The sequence below is a fragment of the Ostrea edulis genome, chromosome 5 (genome assembly GCF_947568905.1).
Source record: "Ostrea edulis chromosome 5, xbOstEdul1.1, whole genome shotgun sequence".
NCBI classification, from domain to species: domain Eukaryota; kingdom Metazoa; phylum Mollusca; class Bivalvia; order Ostreida; family Ostreidae; genus Ostrea; species Ostrea edulis.
In genome coordinates this window covers 22,500,785-22,526,597 of record NC_079168.1, presented here as the reverse complement: position 1 = coordinate 22,526,597, position 25,813 = coordinate 22,500,785, and the positions used below count along the sequence as shown (strand labels likewise).

Sequence of the window (25,813 nt, the reverse complement as noted above, 5' to 3'; positions counted from 1 at the left end):
AATCCATATTGTACCGATACAAGGCAGGATTCACACACGCACACACGCACGTTTATAAGGAATTATATTGTATATATTGTATAACAATTATTTGATGATGCAATGATTTATGTTACAGATTCCAATGGTTGGTTTGTTAATTCATTTCGCTTGGAACCGATCTCCCAATTTTGATAATAGATTAGCATCATTTCATTAATGATTGACAGCATGTAAAACTTATACGGTACCAATTTTGATGCACCAGATGTGCATTTCGACAAATAATGTCTCTTCAGTGATGCTCAACCGAAATGTTTGAAATCCGAAATAACAATGAAGTTTAGAGCTATCATAGGGAAAAACAATGTGCCCCAAAAAGTGGAGTCAAATTCGTCTAAGGATAAGAGCTATGCATGAGGGAGATAATCTTTAATTTTGAAATGAATTTCTAAATTTTATAACAGCAATTAAATATACATCCGTATTTTCAAGCTAGTAACGAAGTACTTAGCTACTGGGCTGTAGAGACCGTCGGAGACTACAGTCCATTACAGTACATTAATTCAAATCAGTCACCGTAAATACCATAACTCAAACGTCTAGGATATGAATCAATACAAATTCTTCCATGTATATATAGGAAAATAATTTGAACATTGGATAGAATTCGAGTATCTTAGAATTATTATTATTATTTTAAATATGTATTTAAAAGTGACAATTTTTATTTCCTTCATCTCTATGATGTCAGTGGAACCGGGTCGCCGATTGCTTGGATCTAATTTCAAAAGTGTCAATCCTATTGGCCCGAAACACTGCCTAAAATTATGTTTTGTCCATACGGATTGCCTCTCCGTAAATGTTTGCAGAACTCGTCTTTTATGTGAGTTAAATTCTCAGCAAGATTCTGGCACTACCACGGTAACAAAGGGCAGTCCTAAAGCGGAAGATTTTATTTACATCCCTCGACAGTCAATACCACAAGTATGTTTTCACGTGTTATGAAATAATTTACATTTATATGATGATTCAATATCTCCCCGTAAACTCGAAATAAAAGACACAACAGTGTCGTCCACTTCTGCTTCATACATAGATATTTTATTGAAAGTAGATATTAACGGCAAACTAATAACTCAACTTTATGACAAACGGGATGATTTCGACTGTTCACTGGGATATATTGAATCGACATATGAATGAAAATTATTATTGTTAATAGATAATGCGTCGTTGATATATCTAAATGTCAAATTGAAGGCCACCGCAGTTTCTGAATAAATTCTGCTTCATAGGAATATAAAAACAGGTCAGCTAACAAAGGAGCACAAATAGTGCCCATGGGGATTTCAACAGACTGTTGGAAGACCTGATCACCAAAGACCACGAAGATATTGTCAATGAGAAACTCCAAAATATTTTTAATTCAACTTCAGAGTACTTGTGCTTGGAATCACCTTTTGTACGTCCGCTTATTTATCTTTTACTCCAAAAAATTTTATTGTATGTAAATGCTTTTAAAATTATTTTTTGTCTTTTCATGTACATTCTTTTCACGTTTATATTTTGCTAATATTCTTATGTGTTTTTTAACTTAATTATTGTACTTTCAACTTTTAAAGTTGTCTATCTATCTATCAGAGTAGCGTTTAACATAGTAATTTTTTGGATGACTGATCACTAGATAGGAATATTTGCGTTTTCCATTTGCGATTTCAAGTTTTCTAAATGTTCTTTACAATCTTTTAGAATCCACATTTGATTTTCACCACTTCTGGCATATGTAGTCGCACAGTACGTTTGAAGTTTCTCCTTCACAGCTGTTAAAATTTTCGTGAGGAACAAAGATAGGGGCTTGGTAGAACATTTACTGGATCCAGCAAAGTATCTTTGTTTGTAAGGGCTTTCATGAAGTTTAGGAATCCAGTATAGGTACGGTAACTCATTCATATTGATCCTACCAATTGAGTGGGATATTAAATGTGTCTATAACTGAGTCATAGTTTTGTCAAATTACCGTATTTATGTAGCAATATTCCATTATCACCTGCATAATGGTGTGTATATAGCGGTATCTCAAGTGATGCGATACGCAGGAGCTTGTTCTGTGTATGGTAAGTTTTTAAATCGAGACAGGCTACTGACAAACAAGTTGATGGTGCAGGAGTTTCAACAGTCCCGTTTAAAGTCAGCATTTCGCAAATTCTATGGTCGTTATAGCGATCTAGTTTGCCAATACAACCTATCATTATGCCAAATGCTGTCTGACGTGTTTTAAACCGATTGTAGGCCGTTCTTGGCGGCACACTGCTTTTCACTAAGGATTACTCCGCTTACCTGACCAAGACATAGGGCTCATGACAGGTGTAACTGGTTGACAGGGGATACTTACTTCTCCTAGATCCAACCTCTGGTATAACCAGGGGTCCATGTTTGCCCAAATTTCAATTTTGTATTGATTATTGGGGATATGAGATTGCTTACAGTTCGTTATCCTCAGCTTTCATGAATCATTTTCCATACTAAATGTTTCACTGTTCACATTAAATGCATTGTACGTTAATATATTTGCATTATTAAGTTGTACCCTCGTAGTGCACGTTTGCTGTTTTTCGTATGTACGACTAAGTATATGTTATATTATGTCGATTTACTATGTCGTAAACAGAACATAGTATTTCGCACTAGCGACTTACGATAGTATCCCATACAACATTTGATAATAACAGTAATACCCTTCCATAAGACATATTGAACATATAATAATAATAATAATACCATATTTATATAGCACCCTTTTCATACACTATGTACGCTCAAAGGTGCTTTACAATGCATATATACCTTACAAGGGAATGTTATACACATAATACATAGAAAATAAATAAAACATTAAAAGCTGTACCTATCCTCATTGTACATATAAAACATGAAAACACAAGATACCATAAATATGCTAGATAAGAATAAACATCAGTTTCAGGGCGTATTAAAATAATAATGAAATACACACACGCACACACACCATATAATGTCTCAGGTATAATACATTAAAACATACAATTCCCTTTTTTTTTAAACATCACAAAATGGTACTCTAAAGCTAAGACACACAGTCTTTAGTTTTCACAGTTTTTCACAGAATCTAACCGACACGAATGACTGAAATGATAGAAACTAGTCCTGGAAAACTTGATGGAAAAAATGTGTTTTCAGTGACTTCTTGAATGCACACAGTGTTCTACAGTCCCTTACATGTTCTGGAAGGGCATTCCACAGTTTTGGAGCTATTGTTCTGAAACACCGATCTCCGTATGTTACGGTTCGACTTTTTGGAATAACTAAAGTGACTGATTGTTTTATAGACCTAAGATTTCGGGTAGGCTTATATACCTCTAGTAATTTTGATATAAGTTGGGCACTCATCATGTAAGGCTTTGTAAGTATAAGTAAGTATCTTATATTGTGTCCTATACTGCACAGGTAGCCAGTGTAGTTCTCTTAGTATTGGAGTGATATGATTTTTCCTTCTCTTTGTTTAGGACATAATATCGTTGACAGCGGCATGCAGTACTGAAACATGCATTGTAGCACGTATGTATAAACTCCAAGACGTGGCTAAAGAGTATCGTTGGAATTCTAGGATCAAATGGATGTTCATTTAGTGGTAGTGTTAGATATATGTGACCTTCTTAGTACCTCTGACTAATGGGCTAACCCTTTACCTCAATCAGTGGGTTAAACCTATAGCTTGGTCGGTAGAGAACAGGATTACCGTGTCATAAGTCCTAGATTCGATCCTCAGCAGAGGTATCTACTGATTCTGTTACAATATCTTCTATAATAATTGTTTATCCATTGCAAAATTATGGCCAGGACTATTGTTAATAATTTTTCATCAGTGGTATTGATCCATGCAACCCCTCCTTCCAAATAAATGAATAGTTCTGAGTCCTAACACACTCCCTGGTCGTCAACAACCAAATTACATATGAAATACGAGATTCGATTGTTTCTTTAATATAAAAAATGATGGTCTGATACAAACATTTGAAGCAAATGTACCAGTAAACCTTACCTTGACTGATTGACATGAATCCACATAGTGGAGTAGTACAAAGCTGGCGAGAAGCGGACAAGGCTTAACTGCAAGAGGGGTGAAGACAAAGCCAGGGTTAATAGTTATCGCTCAATCAGCTTCATAAGCTTCATGGGCAAGTTCTTAGAGCGTATGGTTGATTCGCGAGAAAACAACATCACTCCAGAGTAAGCGGGCTTTCACCAATATCATTCCTCTGAACTGAGGACAAAGTGACCTATACAGCCCAGATGACTAGGATGTATTACAGGACAAACAGCATACACTGGTGGTGTGGATAGACATAACAAATGTGTATGAGAAAATATGGAAGAATGGCCCCAGATAAATTAAGCTATCGAAGAGTGGTGTGACTGACTTACCAGCGAATCTCGCAATACCTAAAACTTTGAAAGGTTTTAGTCCATGTCAAAAGAACATAGTCAGTAGAAGACACAATAAAGTATCTCCTTTGTTATGTGACATGTTTTTATATTCTTATGAAACAAAAACATTTCAAACGCTTCTACGCGAGAAGAAAAAAATCTCTTGCTGCGGCTTTCATTACGACATTTACATATATCAACGACGTTTTATCGATTAACAATGTTAATTTTCATTCATATGTCGATTCGATATATCCCTGTGAACTTGAAATAAAACACCATAGAATCGTACACTTCATACTTACATATTTTATTGAAAATAGAAAATAAATATTAAGGGTAAACTAACAACTCAACTTTATGATTGATCGCTGTTCGTTATCTTCGCCGTTCACTCAATAGTTTCACGAGTTTGATAAAGGCGTCCCTGCTCATATTTACTCTGCACTTTATTGTTTAGTGTCGAAGTTCAGAGAATGATAATATTAAAGAAGTAATGCTTTCTCACTGCATGAACCATAAAACCCACCCTTGCACCAAAGTCCCTTCCTCAGGATTGAAGAGATATAAATGATAATAGTTTCAAAATACAGTCTTTTTATACACTTCTTTCGAGAACGAGCTGACCACGTGACTACCTTGTTAGCATCCCTCAGTAATGTTTGGATCTGTGCACAATTTAAATTAAGTATCTTTTAGTAATTTACACATTATTTAGCAGCATAGCAAATTTAGCGTCCTTACTCCTATATCAACAGTCGATGAACTCTATGTCAAAACTTGCATACGCCATTGTTTCTTTCCGACCACGTGTGAAGATGGCGAAAGCAATACATAAATTATACAAAACAGGCCAATTGAAGACGTTCGAGAGCTGAATTAGTCAAGAATCAATTTAAAATTTTCAACTGGGATGAAATCATATTTCAGATTGTACTAGTTTTTATATAGTGCCATTATAGATACATTGTTAGTTTGGGAATAAAACAATGGATTATATATTACATGTAGTACGTATGTATCTTTTGATATTCCTATGTAGAATGTTAGCCTAAAGCCCTATAATATCCTGACCAAGACACAGGGATATTCCTATGTAGAATGTTAGCCTAAAGCCCTATAATATCCTGACCAAGACACAGGGATATTCCTATTTAAAATGTTAACCGAAAGCCCTATAATTACCCTGATCAATACTCAGGGATATTTCTATGTAAAATATTTAGCCTAAAGCCCTATAATAGCCCCGATCAGGACACAGGGATATTCCTATGTAAAATGTTATCCTAAACCCTATAATGACCATGATAAAAAAAACAGGGATATTCCTATGTAAATATGTTAGCCTAAAGCCCTATAATAGCCTTGACCAAGACACGTGGATATAATCTGAACAAATGTGGACAGTCTTGAATATTACATTGATGAATTGTATCTAAGCTCTTGTAGATTGAATTATGTATTCTATTTAGAAATTAAACATCATGTATATTCTGTCACTCGCTGTGAACAAACTACACTACAAGAGAATGCTTTTATATTAGTTTTAACACATTCTACTCATTGTTTGCCCAACTATTTATTTTGTATTGCTTATAGGAGTTATGAGATTGATCACTATTCGTATCTTCCCCTTTCACTCACGCCATCTTAAGAAGTAGATTTTGTAAAAGAGCTGTTCTTTATATTTGTATTCAAACTTTTGAATTATTTTTGTAATCGGGGGTCTAGATTTGAACATTACATGAGGATGTATGCATATTAATCTTTGATATTGTTGTTGAGAATATTTCAAAATGATAAGTTGACGTATTCTATTGTATACATTAAAATCGCTATGATTAAGCATTTCTAGGTCACATGGGTCACTCAAGTAATACAATGCTATTGATCTGCGTCTGTTAACAATGGAGCATTTTAACTTCTTCATAACTACCACTCCTAGTCTTTCCAAATTTGATATGAAGCATCTTTGGGACAAGGGGACATGAATTGTAAATTTCAAGACTATTGACTCTTGCACCTCTGGGCCTTTAGGGGGGGGGGGGGGCGTCAAAAACTGCAAAAAAAATGACCCAATTTCAAAAATCGTCTTAACAACCGCACATTTGTATGAAAACCCAAATGCATTGTCATGTAGAGAAGGAAGGACTCTATCAAATTATAAACTTCATGATCCCCTGGGTAGAGGTCCTGACTCCGATGCGGGACCAAACTTGGCATATGTATACTGTTTATATATCACGTGATAATAACCAATTGTAGGGCAAAGTTGACATCTATACAAATGGTTTTCCGCTAGCAGACGGTCCATATAGAGCTATGCTCAGTCCTACGATAACAATCCAAGTCACTGTTGGTGTTTAGTACCTGCGTGTAAAGAACAAGGTACGATTGTGTACATAAAAAGGCCCCCCAAAATTCTCTGATTTAAATGTGTCTTGAATCAAGCTTGATCTGTGTTTTGAATAAGTTAAATATATGCCAAGTATACTATCTCAACTTAAATAAAAGTTATTTCTTATTTTATAGCATTATTACGTCATGAATAAGATTTTTTCCCGCCTTTGTTCAAAAAGAGCTTGATGACTGTTAAATTTCATCCAGATTATTGCTTAGGAAAAGGTGTGCCCAACCGTCGAGCAAAATGAAATTAATATATATTGTGTATTAAGAGAAGATGAAAAATGTGTTTGAATATAAATTTGCTCGACGCATGGGCTGTATGTTTTCTGAAAGGAAAACACCCTGAATTTATGAAAATTTTCATTGATTTTTGCATTTTTTGGCAATTTTATGCCAACTTCACGCTCCTGTCATACAACACAAAGCAATTTTGGATCATATTAAACGTAGTTTGAATTTGCTTATATGTTCCTTATTTGAATGCCAGATTTTGGGACTCCTACTGAAATCATCTATTTTCTGGGCCAAATGACTGTAGAAACTGTCCCTAATTCTTAGATAGAAGGAAAAAATGCAAGGAGTGAAGTTTCACTGATATCCTCTAGATATTCCCTAGATTTATTTCCCTCGCCAACTCACGTGATTTAATGAAATACATTTTCCTATAAATTATTGAAGTGATTCCTCCCCTTGAAAGAGAGCATTTTGATGCAGGAATTTTATAACAATTGAAGTAGTCTATGCTTGTTTACTTAATTGTTCCAGAAGTGACATGTCCTACAAATTACGTTCAACGCGCGATACAAGTCAGATTGGATCTGTATCTCGAAAGTCCCGTATTGATACTAAATTGAAACTAAAATGATACTTAGAAGGAATAGGTAGCTCTTTATAAAAATTGTAAATTTCATGATGCAAGGTGAAGATAACGAACAGTGATCAATCTCATAACTCCTACAAGCAATACAAATGATCTCAGGGGTTGGAGATTTGGTACCATGGTGAGGCCGATATAATCAGTGATTAAATGTTTGCAAACAATTGAGCATTCTAAACTTCTTCTTGATCAGAAATTTCGTAATAACTTCTTTGATATTGTTGATAGTGTATACAAACTGAATGCGTATTTAGAAAAGGCAGAAATGGCAGGGCCGTAAATTAACCTTCAATTTGGAGGAGGCAGGAAATTAGGCGGGGGTCTGGGGGCACATTTTGTGCACACTGAACACGTTTCGTGCAAAACCCTTGATTCTAGGGCCTTCTAAGATGTTACTTGACTAACTCATTCTAAAAGAAAGATTTGGAATGCTTTTTAAGGGAGGTATCATGTTCTTAGTTATTGGAAACAACATAAATTCTAATGAACTTTAAATTTTATTTTATTTTTTGGCTCAAAAGTTGGAGGAGGCAGCTGCCTCCTCCGCCTCCATGTAATTTACGGCCCTGAATGGGTGCATTAAGATTGTGGATTTCTTAACCCCAGTGTTCTGATTCTAATGCAGATCCTAATTCATAACATGTTAATATAACATATTCTATCTAAAGTCAGTATGGACATTTCCGTTGGCATTTGTGTTTTGAGAACACATCTTGTTTTATACTACTGCTGAATATCAGAATTTAGCTTAGATATGAAGAACAGGAAAATTATTCTAGATTTCATAGTTCTTATGGCTATTGATACCTTTAACTAATATTCTGGTGACTGATCAAGCCTGTGGGTCTTTTTTTTTAACGTAAATGGCCATTTTGCAGTCTGTAATCCCTCATTTTGCAGTCTGTAATTCCTCAATTTTGAACGGAAAAGTACTACCATGGATCGCAATCTTCCACCCTTTCAAAAATTGCTGGACCCCCTTGACAATTATTTTATATAATCCTATGTAAAACTTTAAACCCTCATTTCGGCCCCATCCTGGTCCTACGGATTATAGTCTGAACAAATTATGATTATGGAAGGAGGCTTCCTTGTGAGATTTTTTAAACACCCCATTCTATGTTTTACTATTTCTCTCAATTATTTTCCTTTGAAAGAAGCATGACCATTCATTTGAACAAATTTAAATCTGTTTTACCCTAGGACACGTTTGACCTAGTTTGAATGGAATTGGTGATGTGATTATATCACAAGAGGTCCATGGCCCACATCGCTCACCTGAGTCACCTTGGCCCATATCAGAGACTTTCCATATATATTTGCATGTAAAACCGTAGTCCCTATTATGGCCCCAACCTACCCTTGGAGGCCATGATTTTTGCAAACTTGATTCTACACTGTGTCAGAGAGCTTTCATGTAAATGTCAACTTCTTTGGCCCAATAGTTCTTGAGAAGAAGATTTTTAAAGATTTTTCCTATATATTTGTATGTAAAACTTTGACCCCCCCCCCCCCTGTGGCTCCATCTTACCCCCAGGGGCCATAATTTGAACAAACTTGAATCTGCACTATGTCAGAAAGCTTTCATGTAAGTATCAGCTTTTCTGGCTCAGTGATTCTTAAGAAGAAGATTTTTAAAGATTTCCCTTATATATTTGTATGTAAAACTTTGATCCCCTATTATGGCCCCATCCTACCTCTGGGGGCCATGATTTGAACAATCTTCAATCAGCACTATGTTAGGAAGCTTTCATGTAAATATCAGCTTTTCTGGCTCAGTGGTTCTTGAGAAGAAGATTTTTAAAGATTGTCCCTATATATTTGTATGTAAAACTTTGATCCCCTATTGTGGCCCCATCCTACCCCCTGGGGCCATGATTTTCACAAACTTGGATCTGCACTATATTAAGAAGCTTTCATATAAATCTCAGCTTTTCTGGCTCAGTGGTTCTTGAGAAGAAGATTTTTCCTATATATTTGTATGCAAAACTTTGATACCCCCTTGTAGCCCCATCCTACCCCTGGGGGCCATGATTTGAACAAACTTCAATCAGCACTATGTCAGAAAGCTTTCATGTAAATATCAGCTTTTCTGGCTCAGTGGTTCTTGAGAAGAAGTTTTTAAAGTTTTTCCCTATATATTTGTATGTAAAACTTTGACCCCCTATTGTTGCCCCATCCAACGTATGTTAGGAAACTTTCATGTAAATTTCAGCTTTTCTGGCCCAGTGGTTCTTGAAAAGAAGACTTTTAAATGACCCCACCCTATTTTTGTGATTGTCTTCCCCATTGAAAAGGATATGGCCCCTGAAAGCCCTTCACCCAAGGATGCTTTTGGCCAAGTTTGGTTGAAATTGGCCCAGTGGTTCTAGAAAAGATGTCGAAAATGTAAAAGGTTTACAGACAGACGGACAGACAGACGGACAACAGGCGATCAGAATAGCTCACTTGAGCTTTCAGCTCAGGTGAGCTAAAACTAAATCCCACCTATTATGGGGAAATGTCGATCAGAAATAAATCACTTGATCAATGGCTCAGATGACCTAATAAACAAGAAAATCATTAAAACTTTAAAAAGATTTTAGGGGATAAGATGGAAAGTGTCTCTAGAGAAATGTAATGATTCGGAAAATTGCATCAAAAATGTCCCATCCTCTCGACAAAGATGAAATCAAACAAGAAATGTCCCGGCCTGCAGTGAAACAAATCTAATATATACGATCAAAATCCATACTTGTCATGTTTAGCGCCCTAAATTACTCATATATTTAATGCAAACACCCAGCTACGTAAGGTTATCAGGAACATTTGAAACGTAAGTGTACTTTCCATCAAATTGTATAAGTAGGTCATTTCCTTAAAGACCGAGGAAATAAGCACCGCCTTCAATTTTACCTGGTCTGTAAACCCCTGTCAATCAGGAGAAATTTAGCTTCAGATTGGATGCTAGAAATTGATGGACATTTAGTTACTAATCCGTGTGTATACATTGTCCACCTCGTCTCTCGATCGAGGCGTCCGTGAAATCTTTTGATGTTTACCGCGTAGTATGACAGCTCAATAGATTGGAAATGTCGTGTTTATATATTATTATCAAAATTTTAATTATGAGTAAATACGTCATTAAAATTCCGTTTATATTCAGTTGAAATTTTATCAGCGTCATTTTACGACGAAACATGGCAACAAAAGTAACCGCAACTCTATCAGAAGAGAAATTATCCGCTGTAAGGGCCCTTTTTGCATACAATGGTTGGGATTGGGATGCCGAGGAAGAAGAAGTTATATCTGAGGAAGTACCTTCTTCGCCTGGACTAGCTATTGAGGGAAATGCCGGAAGAGATGAATGCCCCGACTGTTGGTGTAGGCTATGCGTTATGGACGAGTCGCACAGACAACTTTGATGACCAGAAAATCCCGGTGTGCCGTCCAGAAAAAAATAAATCTAACAGAAAAAAACTTTATAAGAAATTCTGGACTATGTTGAATCATCGTGGGGTGTGGGACGATGATCGTTATATCGCCAGAATATCCGCCGCAATACGAAGGGATTCTCATAGGAATCTGTATGTTTGGCAGACGCACGGATACAAGAGAGACATCATGCCTGACTATGTTATTCGTAAAGTCCGAGCATGGTATCCAAACCTTGAAAGACAGCCTTACGTGGGACATTTGTGGCAGTAAAGAACAGACTGGCTGTAGATCATGATTATAATTAAGAATTTTCTGCCCAATTTTTCAATGGCTAACGTCCTCAATTACAAAATAAATATATCGTGCTTTAACATGTTTGATTCATTAATTTTTTTTATCAATATTTTGAATAACATGCACAAGAAAAATAATTGCACTTATGATTTATCTTACGAAAACGTACAGGTAACACAGGTAACATCCCGTGTATTCAGGAAGCTATACACAAGCTACCATTCTTCCCTCGGGGCTTCACACCTGCTTAAAATTAGCTCCGCCCCCAACTAAACTTACCTGAGGTAAACCGACCGGTCGAAAAACTCGGTCTTTAAGTGTGATATTTGGCGATTATGTAATATCGAGGTACCAATATACTGTCCAATGTAAGGTTACGAGTTGTGTTATACATACATGGGTCGAGGCCTCTGCTGGTGGACTGTTAGTCTCCGAGGGTCTCTACAGCCCAGTAGCTAAGTACTTCGTTACTAGCTTGAAAATACGGATGTATATTTAATTGCTGTTATAAAATTTAGAAATTCATTTCAAAATTAAGGATTATCTCCCTCACGCATAGCTCTTATCCTTAGACAAATTTGACTCCACTCTTTTTGGCACACTGTTTTTCCCTATGATAGCTCTAAAACGTCATTGTTATTTCGGATTTCAAACATTTCGGTTGAGCATCACAGAAGAGACATTATTTGTCGAAATGCACATCTGGTGCATCAAAATTGGTACCATATAAGTTTTACATACAGGGACATACGACAAGAAATTGTCCATGGCAAAATCTTTGTGGCATGGAAAATAAATATTTATAAAGTGGAAATTTAACACCGATCTCATGGTGCAAATTCGTTTTCGTTCAGCAACAGCGACCATTTTCTGTTCACTTTACTGATGATTTTTTATAATCAGTTTAATATATTAAGTATTCAAATATTTATGCCTTCAAATATATTTTATTAATCGAACTATAGTGAATTGTCACAAACTTTATTGTACAAATCATGTGTCATATCAAAGAACTAGTTATGATTCCTATACATGTACATGATTTTTTTTGGAATGGTGTTTAGGGGAACCTCCACCGGGACAACATACCAGTTACGTCGTTAATACGTCAGAAAGCTACGTTGGAAGAAGCAGGGGCTACGCGTGCGCAGTAGGAACAGTTCCAGAGAGAGTGAATCAAACTCTGTGTTTGGCTAACGGTCATTGGGAAACTCCAAGATGTCAAGGTTAATATTTAATTCTTCGTGCAGACAAATCAGAATCATAGTTCTCTAAAGGAATTTTAGAGTGCATAATTTGCATAATGTTCTGTCTTCAATATACAAGTAGATATGTTATATATATAGATACAATGTATAACCCATGAAAAAACAGCCATATACTATATAATTATGAAAATTAGATAATATTTAGATTATATAGTACTTGAATTTCAGTGCATTGAGGGTAGTGATCCAACTGGGGCAAGTTACTGGGGGACAAAGAATGTCACAAAAACCGGCAAAACATATCAACGGTGGAATTCACAACGTCCAAACCGACATTACTTCCCTAACAATCTTGTATGTCATTTTATTGTCAGTCCACACTAACCTAACTACCCTGCCAATCCTGTTTATCATTATATTTTCAGTCCACAATAACACAACCGATATAACAATCTTGTATGTCATTATATTCCAGCTTCTCCATCGTCAACTTCCCATATTTATGTAGTAATATTCCATTATCACCTGCATATGGTGTTTATATCTGAAGGTGAAGATAACGAACAGTGATCAATCTCATAAATCCTATAAGCAATACAAAATAGATAGTTGGGCAAACACGGACCCCTGGGAACACCAGAGGTGGGATCAGGTACCTAGGAGGAGTAATCATCCCCTGTCGACCGGTCACGCCCGCCACGAGCCCTATATTCTGATCAAGTAAACGGGGTCATCCGTAGTCAAAATCAGTGTGCCAAGAACGGTCTAACAATTGGTATGAAACATGTCAGACAGCATTTGACCCAATGATAGGTTATATTGACGAACTAGATCGTTATAACGACCATATAATTTGCGAAATGCTGACTTCAATCCAAACTGTTGAAACCCCTGTACCATCAACTTGTTTGTCAGTAGCTTGCCTCGATTTAAAAACTGATTATACGCAGAACAACATCTTGCGTATCGAATCAGTTGAAAGATATAAACACCATATGCAGGTTATAAAGGGATATTGCTACATAAATATGGGAAGTTGACGATGGAGAAGCTGAAATCATCCCGTTTGTCATACAGTTGAGTTGTCAGTTTGCCGTTGATGTCTACTTTCAATAACATATCTAAGTATGAAGCAGAGGTGGACGACTCTGTGGTGTCTTTTGAAGGCCACAGAAAGAGATTTTTTATCTTCTCGCGTACAAGTTTTTGAATGAATTCTGCTTCATATGAATATAGAAACAGGTGAATTAACAAAGGAGCACAATTCGTGTCCATAGGAATTCCAACAGACTGTTGGACGACCTGTTCACCAAAGACCACGAAGATATTGTCAATGAGGAACTCGAGCATATGCAAGGTGAAGATAACGAACAGTGATCAATCTCATAACTCCTATAAGCAATACAAAATAAATAGTTGGGCAAACACGGACAGAGTACTTGTGCATGGAATCAGAATGGTGTTAAACAAAGTAAGGTTTTGGATGACTGATCATTAGATATGAATATTTCCTTTTTCCATTTTTGTTAAAGAAACAACTGTCTATGATGTCAAAAAGTCTAGTCTTTGATTTATCGTGAGGAATGGTCGTGTATAGTGTTGAAAATTCATAGGTTTTGATGTTATTAATTTGGGAAAAGTTTTGCGATTTAAAGTTTGCTAAAAGTTCTTTAGAATTTTTTAGAATCCACATTTGATTAACACCACTTCTGGTATATGTAATTGCACAGTAAGTTGGAAGTTTCTACTTCACAGTTGTTAATATTTTCGTGAGGAGCAAAGATAGGGGTTTGGTAGAACACTTACTGGATCCAGCAATGTATCTTTGTTTGTAAGGGTTTTTATGTAGTTTAGGAATCCAGTATAGGTACGGTAACTCATATTCATTCAACCTATTGACTAGGATATTAAATGTGTCTAAAACCCGATGCATGGTTTTGAAGAATGTTTTGTTTTGAAAGGGCAGTTAGAGTATAAGTACGATTACCAAAAGTAGAATTAATGCAAAGTTCGTTTAAAATACAGTTGTAATAATGAGTATTATAAACTTTGTCAGCTGGAACCAAAAGATATTCCTCATATATGGATGTATAGGTGTATATATAACATTCTATTATGACGCAAAATAAAATGTAGAGCAAAATAAAATGTAAAGATACCTTATATTGGTCCAATCATTTGAAAGGAATTAATGTTATTACATGTATTTACCACCATTTTAACTTAGATTATGTGATAATCAACAGTCATCCCTTCACTTCTGCCTCCAATATACTGCTCAGATCTCACTAACTTGCTTTGAGCTTTTCCAGTGGGACAAGTTTCCTCATTTTGTCCATTGGAAAATCCCGGATCTAACACTGGTCAAAATCAGTAATGACAATGGTTAATTGGTTACCAGAAATTAAGTAATGAACAGATTGCTTTTAAAGAAACTTCGAAGTATTATGAAAATCATTAGTTCTGAATGACTGTTTATTTCATAGTCCCTGTAAGTGACATATCACTGTATTAGATAAAGATCATGTACACAATGTAAACAAAATGACAGACATCAGCTTTGTCAGGCATTAAAATCTAATTGAAATCAGACTTCTTAGATCCGCGCCGTATACTCTGCGTAAGAAGATCTGACATTATAACCCGATTAGGGGTCATGTTCATGTGAACTTTACGTTAACAAATCAGCGTGTCGCCTATGAATTAGTCGGTGTTCACAATTTAAGGAAAATGGTTGCGATTGTTCGGTTTGAAAGGAAACACATCACAGCTAGATGCGACGTCACAATACACCGTTTACATCGACTGGCGTTGTATTCATCGCGTTATTTGAGTAAATCATCTTGAAAACTATTCAAATGGTACCCATCCTTATTCATACACGAATCGGAATTCACAATTAATCTAATTTGGGTGTATTATGTATCGTACGTTTTGTTGTTTGTATGAACGGAAAAGATTAAGCATTATTACGAAAGTTTAAAATTCGTTATGTGAGAATATACAATTTTACAGTGTGGAATAAACTTCGTGGGAGAGAGATTACGGCAACTTGTTTATGAATTGCCGGGAGCCACCTAAATATCCATCATTGTCTGTATGGCGCAATCTGACTGACTGATAGTTCTCATCAATATTCCATGCCAAAAATCATGCGGACGTGACCTTCTATTGGGTTATGTCATATCCTATTGTAGTGATTGTGATCGTATTCTAGGATCTGATTTTAATTAGATTGTCAAGCATCAGTACACGGCATTTCAACTCTTTTGGACTTTGTGGGTACATATTGTTCAGGTAGTTTCTCTCAGCGGATTTTTATATAAATTGTCTTTTACAAAATTTTTGATTCATATTTTGTAAAAAAGAATTCTGTTGTGAAATTCATCTTCTGTAGTATTTTTAATCCAAAATAATTGTGTTATTTTAAAGAGAAAAAAAATCAAAATTTGATGGAGAATCGCACCCAATTGGTGTAGAAAATAGTTTATCTGAATAGTCACAAAGCTTTGCAAGTATTTGTTACACTTGGTGGGGGCAGTATTTGCACATATCAGAAAGACATTGACTCTTTTAGATTTGGCAGGCACTAAAATAAGATATTGATGATCATGCAGAGGGATTTTCATGAGAGATCAGAAACAACATCCTCTTCATAAAACATCGTCTTCCATTGATACTGGTATTGTGTCGTAATCATCTCGGAAGTGAAATTTGTACATGTATATCAAAACAATTACTACAAAGTATTTTTAACATGTGTGGTATAATGCAAAAAAGTAGCAACGACAAATCAACATATTGCTGCAACTGAAAGACATGAAGCATTTATTCAGATTTTAATCAACATGCTCAGGAATAAAATATTCGAATAATATCAAACAATTCATATGAGGAAGAAAGTGTACCAGGAAATTAGAAACCATTAACTCTAACCACGGGATTGCAGATTTGCAATAAAACCATTGGCAAAGTCCGACAGAGTACATTGCTCTTTCCAGCCCTCAGCAAATCATATATATATATATATATATATATATATATATATATATATATATAGAGTCCGTTACAATAAATTATTCACCTCTATTCAAAGGGAGTGGGATTCAAATTACCATAGAAAAATAAATGTGTTTATAAAAGAAAATTACAAATTCATTATTCATGACTCAATAACATCCATATTCATTCATTTCATTGTGTCCTATTTTATTACTTGTGTGTTCTTTGCATGTGTAATGAAAATACAATGTATTTTCTATAATTTTATGTGCCCGAGGTATTGAATAGGTATTAATTCTTAATGCAATAGTCATTGTTTCAGAAAAATTGGCCGTTCTTATTTATTTTACCAAAACAAAACAAAAAACAAAACAATAAGAAAAGTTTTGTTTAATGTCATCAATTTAATTTTCAGGATGTCTGAGACACTTTTCAAGAGAATTATTTATCAAACACTGCTTGCAGTGAATTGTTGTCATCAGCACAAAGTAAGATTTATTGTCTTATATTGCTATGTAATTATTTTTTTTATCCATATCAGAAAGTGTACTGAAATGTGTTTTAGGGATTACTCAGATAGCACATATGGATGATTAATCATTTCCCCCCAGTATATCATATTCTCATTCCCATAGACCCGTCAATTTCTCAACCTGTAAACCTATCGGCCTGTCAACCCGTCAACTCGCCGACTTGTCAACTTATGCCATCCTGTTGATCTTTCTTCTTCTCTACAACATGACGCATTCTTTGCCTTGATTTTACTACCCATAAATAATTTTTTTACCATTGCGCATTAATCTATCGCATATGAAAAAATAAGCCAGAACTACTTATCCGTATACCCTAGTTGAGCCCTCTTTAGGATATCCTATGCAGAGCAATGGAACTTTATCTGTAGTAAAGAACTGTTGACTCTTGTACAAGATGTGTAGCATCTGTGATCGACATCATGAGGCTACAGTGGTCCTCAATCACTTTGAAATAACTGACACCTCTTATTCAACCAGAAAGTGACCAGAATGTTGGACTACTGGCGGTGCTAACCTCATCTTGTGTTCACATCGCTGTCACTTTGTCCTCATCACAACCCAGTCCTCACTGTGTACAAGCCGATGACAGTTACGGTAGTATATATTACGCAAGAACTCGTAATAAACCGTAAATGCCCCGTAAATACTCTTAAAACGTTCTTAAACAGCTCTTTAAAATGTATATATCGTAACAATCCGTGTACTTTTACGGATTTGTGGAATACTGAAGGATCTGTAAGAAAAATCCGTGAGTGTGAACATAAAGTACACGTAGTTTGTCATCAAATCCTTGACGTATTTATATTGAGCTGATAATTTTGTACATGCGAGATATTGTGCATTATGCAGTATAAGCATGACCATTGATGATAGTTAGTAATGTATGTAAATTGTTTGCAATCAAAACAAATTGATTTGAGTATATCATATGAGCATAATGAATGTATATCTTTTGTTAACCTAATATTGAGTATTTAAGTGTGTTAATGTAAATGGCTTGACTTATTACATGACTCAGTAAGGAGCACAGAATTATCATGTGAGGTAATGACATACACTTTTTGATGCGACAACTTGAATTACTGTAGAATCATCATTGTTCGTGGGAGATTGATGTTCGTGGATTTCGTGGGTCACTCTTCGACACGAAACATTTGTAAACCAAGTAGAGTGATCTCTCCTATTGACATCGTATCACTTACTCACGAAATTACGTCCCCACGAACCAGCAAATGTTTGCTTACCCACGAACATTGGACCCGACCCCACGAATTAAAATGATGGTACAGTATTTTATGTATGATGATTCACAATCATGTTTTATTGAACTACTCTGATGTGATTTGTCTGTAGTGATAAAGATTATGATTGGTTTTGTACTGTAAACAAACCATCTTTATTACAAACTTTATTATTCTGAAGTGAATTTGTTAATTAGTCATACATCATTTTGTCACTATGAGATTGATTTGTAACGTCAAAGAACAATATTTCTTAACGAAAGCATATAATTGTACAATTATTTGCTTATACAACTTTATCATTGTATTTTACAGTTTCTTACGCGGTGTTATTGGATCAACGATCGTTAATAAACTTATTCAAACCATCAGCACTGTCCTCTATCTGACCAGTGGGCTACAGTGACATTGTCACTAGAATTGTCTGCCTTCAACGAATTTGGTGCAAATGAATAGCTCGATATAGTTAACAGCAAATATCTGTCACAATGAGCCGTGCTGAGGAGATACAGATAGCTGAGACCTTTGTATTGAAACAAGTACAACAAGAAAACTGTTCTAAAGATGATAAAAACTTGATGGCTAGAGAAACAGAGCGAATCGTAAATCCTTGGCTAGCAAAGATGGAAGTCCATTGACTAAGGTTAGTAACATAGCAACACTTTCATCATTTTTTGGATAGCAAAGGACTTCTTTGAGTAGGATGACGTATTAACAAAGATACTGGTATACTGCCTAAAAACGACCATGTTTATTTACTTTTGAAACTTTTGTTTCTTTACACGACCATTCTTCACGCTAAATTAAAGACTAAACTTTTTGACATCAAAGATAGTTGCTTCTTCAACAAAAATGGAAAAGGAAATATTCATATCTAGTGATCCGTCACCTAAAAAACTAATTTGCCAAACACAACTCTGATTTCACGCAAACGTACTCTGAAGTTGAAATAAAAATATGCTGAAGTTCCTCATTGACAATATCTTCTTAGTCTTTGGTGATCAGGTCTTTTGGAATTCCCATGGGCACGAATTGTGGTCATTTGTTAGCTGCTGAAAAATTCTTTTGCTGAGGCCTTCAACTCGACGTTTAGATATATTGACATTTTATCTTCTAATGATAATCAATTTTTTCATATGTTGATTCGATATACTCCTCTGAACTCGAAATAAAGACATCACAGTGTCCTCCATATCTACTTCGTATTTAAATGTTTTATTGAAAATAAACATTAACGGTAAACTAACAGCTCAATTCTATGACAAACGGGATTATTTCAGCTTCTCTATCGTCATCTTCCCATATTCATGTAAAATCCCCATTATCCCCTGCATACGGTCTGTATATCTCTCAACTGATTCGATACGTAAGAGCTTGTTCTGCATATGACCAGGGTTTTTTTTTTTAAATCGAGGCAGGGCACCGAAAAGCAAGTTGATGTTGCAGGGGTTTCAACAATCTCGTTTAAAGTCAGGATTTCACAAATCCTATGGTCGTTATAACGAACTAGTTTGCCAATACAACCTATCATTGGGTCAAATGCAGTCTGATGTGTTTCATACTGATTTTGACTATGAATAACTCCGTTTACCTGATCAATACACAGCAGGTGTAACCGGTCGACAGGGGGTGCTTACTCCTCCTAGACACTTGGTCCCACCTCAAATAAGTAGGACTCCAAAGTGCGATGGTCACGCCAAACTCCGATGGTATGACAAGCCAAAGTGCGATGGTGTAAGACGAATGTGCCATAGTGTAATAGTGTGACACAGCAAACTCCGACGGCACACACTAATGCTCCAAAGTGGGATGGAGTGACACGCCGAAGTTCGTTAGTTTGTGTTGGTACAGACTGTACAAACCGTGTGTGTTTCACCAAAATATCAGTGCAAAATCCATGCACAAAAAAGAAAAGAAACTGACATTGCATTATTCTTTTGGAAGACGTTAAGAATGACGTCACAATGACATGATGTCACAAATGTTACTGAACCCCGCACCATCAGATTTTGGCGTGATCATCGCACTTTGGCATCCATAACGTTAACAAACCATCGCACTTTGGTGCAGACCATCGCACTTTGGCGTGACCATCACAGTTTGGAGCGACCATCGCACTTTGGAATCTTACAACTATGTCCAGGGGTCAGTGTTTGCTCAACTCTCTTTTTTGTATTGCTTATGTTGAGGAGTTAATGTAAGATATTTTTTGTGATAAATATATCATCATCTTGTAGTTGATTAGTGACCAAATTGCTTAAATTTAAAGGCAAGTTACTTATTTGAATAGTATTCCTCTTTTTGACCAGTGCATAAAATAGCTTCATATGATTTGTTTGTCCTGTAAAAAAAGTCTTAATGAACTTTAAGGCTACAAGCCTGATATCTCTAAGGGTATGACGATACGTTCCCACCTTCTGTCAAAATACCGACGCAGTATCATATATTTCTTTATAGTACTTATAATATTTTGTGCTACATTAGGAAGCAAATATTTTTTGACACGTCTTGAAATACATAACGTAGAAAATAAAGAGTGGGTGGGTTGGAAGAGATCGTGTGGTTTGGAAGTATCGGGTGTTGCTAAAATGCGGAATGGAAAATGGAACGGAACGTAAAATACTGTATGCATAGTTGATATTATTGGGTGATCAGCATTTTGTAAAATGAAAAGACTTATTGTACATGTGATATAAACAAGGGTAGCAGCAATTACAGATAAAACGGGAAGTTATCCTCATGATAACGAACAGTGATCAATCTCATAACTCCTATAAGCAATACAGAATAGATAGTAGGGCAAACACGAACCCCTGAACATACCAGAGGTGGGATCAGGTGCCTAGGAGGAGTAAACATCCTCTGTCGAACGGTCACACCCGCAGTGACCCCTATATCCTGATCAGGTAAACGGAGTTATCCGTAGCCAAATTCAGTATGCCAAGAACGGCCTAACAATCGTGTATGAAACACGTCAGACAGCATTTAACCCAATGATAGGTTGTATTGAAGGACTAGATCGTTATATGAACCATAGAATTTGCGAAATGATGACTTCAATCGAGACTGTTGAAACTATGTCATACATATACTTATGCATGTATGTATCTTAAAATCGTATCTAACTTACTAGCAAGCGCTTGTAGAAGCAACCCCTTCCCCCGGATTTTCCATTTTCAGACACCCTCTATCCCACTGATTGTGACAGTATGTTGTTTCACAAATAGAAAAAATGCTAATGAAAGGCGAAGATTACGAACATTGATCAATCTCACAACTCCTATCTGTAATGCAAAATAGAGAGTTGGGCAAACACGGACCCCTGGATATATCAGAGGTGGGATCAGGCGTCAAGGAGGAAAAACATCCCCTGTCGACGGGTCACATCCGCCAAGAGTCCTATATATTGATCAGGTAAACGGAGTCATCCGTAGTCAAAATCAGTGCGCCAAGAACCGTGAAGAACGGCCCCACATCCGGCCAACAAATGAAGAAACTATTGGAAAAGAAATAACCTTTCGAATCATATTACTATTTTCCAGGTAATCATTTCTAGAAAAGGTTTTACAAGCCTATCCAATTAATAAGAGATGTTCATTCCCTTGAAAACAATATTGACAACACCGAGTATACCCCTGAATCAATGCTTTCTTCCGTAACTATATGCTTTCTGCGAAATATATCTATAGATTAAGATATTATGTAAAAACGAACCTCGACCATCTATATTGCGGCTTCTGTACCCCGATCACAACATAGCCTACACTCCGCATGATGGACTATACTCGGTGGACAAGGTAAATTTACAATTTTAATTATTCTCGTGCATTGTCTTTTTCTGTTCTTCAGCTGTTGTATTTGCTCTCTTTCCTTGTCAAAATGTGATCATCATTGATAACTTGTAATAATAAGATAGGAGTTGTTTTAAGTGCACATAGACTTGTTTTCCAATGTCAACAATTGAAATGATATATATTTAAGAGAGAAAGACGACATATTCGTTGTATTCTCTGCACATACAGTGTAGGTGTTGCTGTCATAATGCCGCAATTACCAATGGTGTGGTTAACATGTGGGTATGCTACACTCCTCCCTCCTAACATCAGGGTCGGTTGTGTAGCACCAAGCCATTGGGTAAGAATCCGGATTGCGGCAGTGATTCTCCTAAAAAAAATAGAAAGTATAATGAAACAAATGGGTTCTATTTCAATTTTAGTATACCTATAGCAGACTGTGGAAAAAAAACAACAGCACAGACTTGGATTTTTTTTTAAAATCTGAAACTTGGGTTTTCTTTTATTTAAGCCGTCAAATTTTCAGTAAAATCTCACATTTTGACTACGGATAACCCCGTTTACCTGATCAAGATATGGGGCTCACGGCGGGTGTGACCGGTCGACAGGGGATGCTTACTCTTCCTAGGCACCTGATCCCACCTCTGGTAAATCCAGGGGTCCGTGTTTACCCAACTATCTATTTTGTAATGCTTATAGGAGTTATGAGATTGATCACTGTTCGTTATCTTCACCTTTCATTTAAGTCTAAATTTCGACTGAAGTTTCCCCTAAGAAATTCAGGCCAGGAATTACTTTTTCAAAACATTAATTTTGATTTCAATAGTGCATTGTATTTCAAAAACATGAACGTGCAAAAGAGATCACATGACTCAGAAAAATGCTGTGCCAATGTTTTCATTATTTCAGTCTCTCCATCGTCAACTTTCCCATATTTATGTACATATATTCCATTATCACCTGCATATAGTCTTTATTTCGCTCAATTGTTTCAAAACACAAGAGCTTGTTCTGTTGGTTTGCAGAATCACCCCCTCCTCTTTTTTGGACAATGACCTTTATGTAAAACTTATGTGGTACCAATTTTAATGCACCAGATGCGCATTTCCACAAATAATTTCTCTTCAGTGATGCTCAACCGAAATTTTTGAAATCTGAAATAATAAACTTGTAAGAGCTATTTTAGGGGAAAACAGAATGCCAAAAACAAAAACTGGAGTCAAATTCGTCTAAGGATAAGAGCTATGCATGAGGGGGATAATCCTTAATTTTCCAATGAATGTCTAAATTTTACCACATCAATTAAATATACATTCGTATTTTCAAGCTAGTAACGAAGTACTTAGCTACTGGGCTGAGTCTACCAGCAGAGGCCTAGAGCCGGTGGTCATAATGTAAAACTTATACGGTACCAATTATGATTCACCAGATGCACATTTCGACAAATAATTTCTCTTCAGTGATGCTCAACCAAAAGTTTTGAAATCCGAAATAATAAACTTGTAGGAGCTATTCTAGGGAAATCTGACATAATCAATTGCTTATGTGTAAAACCCATTTATCAATTTCCGTGACTCTATGTATTTTTATCTATCCTTTATATTTTTGATTTTACACATCAATGAAGACATGATCAGTACGGGAATGCCTGATGTTAATTTGACTTCCTAGGCTTCTTATTTTATTTTTTATTTTACACACATCAATGAAGACATTATTTTGTAAGACATGATCAGTACGGGAATGTCTGAGGTTAATTTGACTTCCTAGGCTTCTTATTTTGTAAGACATGATCAGTACGGGAATGTCTGAGGTTAATTTGACTTCCTAGGCTTCTTATTGTGTAAGACATGATCAGTACGGGAATGTCTGAGGTTAATTTGACTTCCTATATTTCTTATTGTGTAAGACATGATCAGTACGGGAATGTCTGAGGTTAATTTGACTTCCTAGGCTTCTTATTTTGTAAGACATGATCAGTACGGGAATGTCTGAGGTTAATTTGACTTCCTAGGCTTCTTATTTTGTAAGACATGATCAGTACGGGAATGTCTGAGGTTAATTTGACTTCCTAGGCTTCTTATTTTGTAAGACATGATCAGTACGGGAATGTCTGAGGTTAATTTGACTTCCTAGGCTTCTTATTTTGTAAGACATGATCAGTACGGGAATGTCTGAGGTTAATTTGACTTCCTAGGCTTCTTATTTTGTAAAACATGATCAGTACGGGATTGTCTGAGGGTAATTTGACTTCCTAGGCTTCTTATTTTGTAAGACATGATCAGTACGGGATTGTCTGAGGTTAATTTGACTTCCTAGGCTTCTTATTTTGTAAGACATGATCAGTACGGGAATGTCTGAGGTTAATTTGACTTCCTAGGCTTCTTATTTTGTAAGACATGATCAGTACGGGAATGTCTGAGGTTAATTTGACTTTCTAGGCTTCTTATTTTGTAAGACATGATCAGTACGGGAATGTCTGAGGTTAAGTTGACTTCCTATGCTTCTTATTGTGTAAGACATGATCAGTACGGGAATGTCTGAGGTTAAGTTGACTTCCTAGGCTTCTTATTGTGTAAGACATGATCAGTACGGGAATGTCTGAGGTTAAGTTGACTTCCTAGGCTTCTTATTGTGTAAGACATGATCAGTACGGGAATGTCTGAGGTTAATTTGACTTCCTAGGCTTATTATTGTGTAAGACATGATCAATACGGGAATGTCTGAGGTTAAGTTGACTTCCTAGGCTTCTTATTTTGTTTTGTTTTAGTTGGTCCACATTGTTTATCCACTCATTCTTGTTCTTTCTTTTTTAATTTTTTTTTGGTTTATATCCTATTATATACTTTATTCATATTTTATAATTATATATATATTATTCAATAAAAAAAATTATTTTTCATTCTTAATGTACAGTATATATAGACTCTCATCGGGGTACGAGTTAATTTTGATATTTATTAACGTAATTGGTCACCTCATCCCACCAGAGATTGATTAAGTCTATCATTACTACTCCATGCATTGTGGATCAGCTCTTTGGACGAATTGGGACAAGTCTTACTTCGCTCCACACTTAACACTGATTGCCAAGCCTAAAACCAAAAACATGTAGTCTGTGGTGTAAATACGTTTGTAGATTTAGTGTAGTTTTAGTGCTAAATGTAGTTATGCCCTCGTACAAATTAGAGTGGCATATTGCTTTGCACCTGTTGGTCGGTCGGTATGTAGTCGGTTGGTAGACCAAATGTTGTCCGCTAAATATCTTGCGAATATTCATTTGATTATAATGATATTTCAAATGTGGGTTGGTAATGTTTAATAGAGGACCCCTATTGATTTGGACGCCCAAAGGTCAAGGGTCAATCCACTATAAATATGGGAAGCTATTGTCCGTCCATTATCTGGTACACCGTAAGGAGTAGATGACTCCAATTGATTTTGAGGTCACATGCCCAAAGTTCAAGGGTCAGACTGGACATAGGAATACACTGTCCGCTCTATACCTTGAAAATCATTTGCTTGGCAGACATCAAACTTGGAACACTGGTACATCCTTAGGAATTTGAGGTCACAAGGCCAAATGTCAACGGTT

At 36.0% G+C, this 25,813-nt stretch overlaps 1 protein-coding gene across 1 annotated transcript; it reads left to right on the top strand.

Annotated features, from left to right (window-relative positions):
• The first annotated feature begins 726 nt into the window (after positions 1 to 726).
• On the top strand, positions 727 to 12,671 carry LOC130054918 (uncharacterized). Its single transcript, XM_056166020.1, has 4 exons — positions 727 to 966; positions 3,525 to 3,607; positions 10,890 to 11,086; positions 12,505 to 12,671. The coding sequence occupies exons 1-4, from the start codon at positions 727 to 729 to the stop codon at positions 12,669 to 12,671; spliced, it is 687 nt and encodes a 228-aa protein (XP_056021995.1).
• Positions 12,672 to 25,813: the final 13,142 nt, after the last annotated feature.

What these genes read in the sequence shown, in the direction of transcription:
- LOC130054918 (XM_056166020.1), top strand. Translation starts at nt 727, where the DNA reads ATGTCAGTGGAACCGGGTCGCCGATTGCTTGGATCTAATTTCAAAAGT. An exon ending in CTCGACAGTCAATACCACAA is followed by an intron (nt 967 to 3,524) that starts GTATGTTTTCAC and finishes CTCTTTGTTTAG; the next exon opens with GACATAATATCGTTGACAGC. An exon ending in AAGAGATGAATGCCCCGACT is followed by an intron (nt 11,087 to 12,504) that starts GTTGGTGTAGGC and finishes AATGGTGTTTAG; the next exon opens with GGGAACCTCCACCGGGACAA.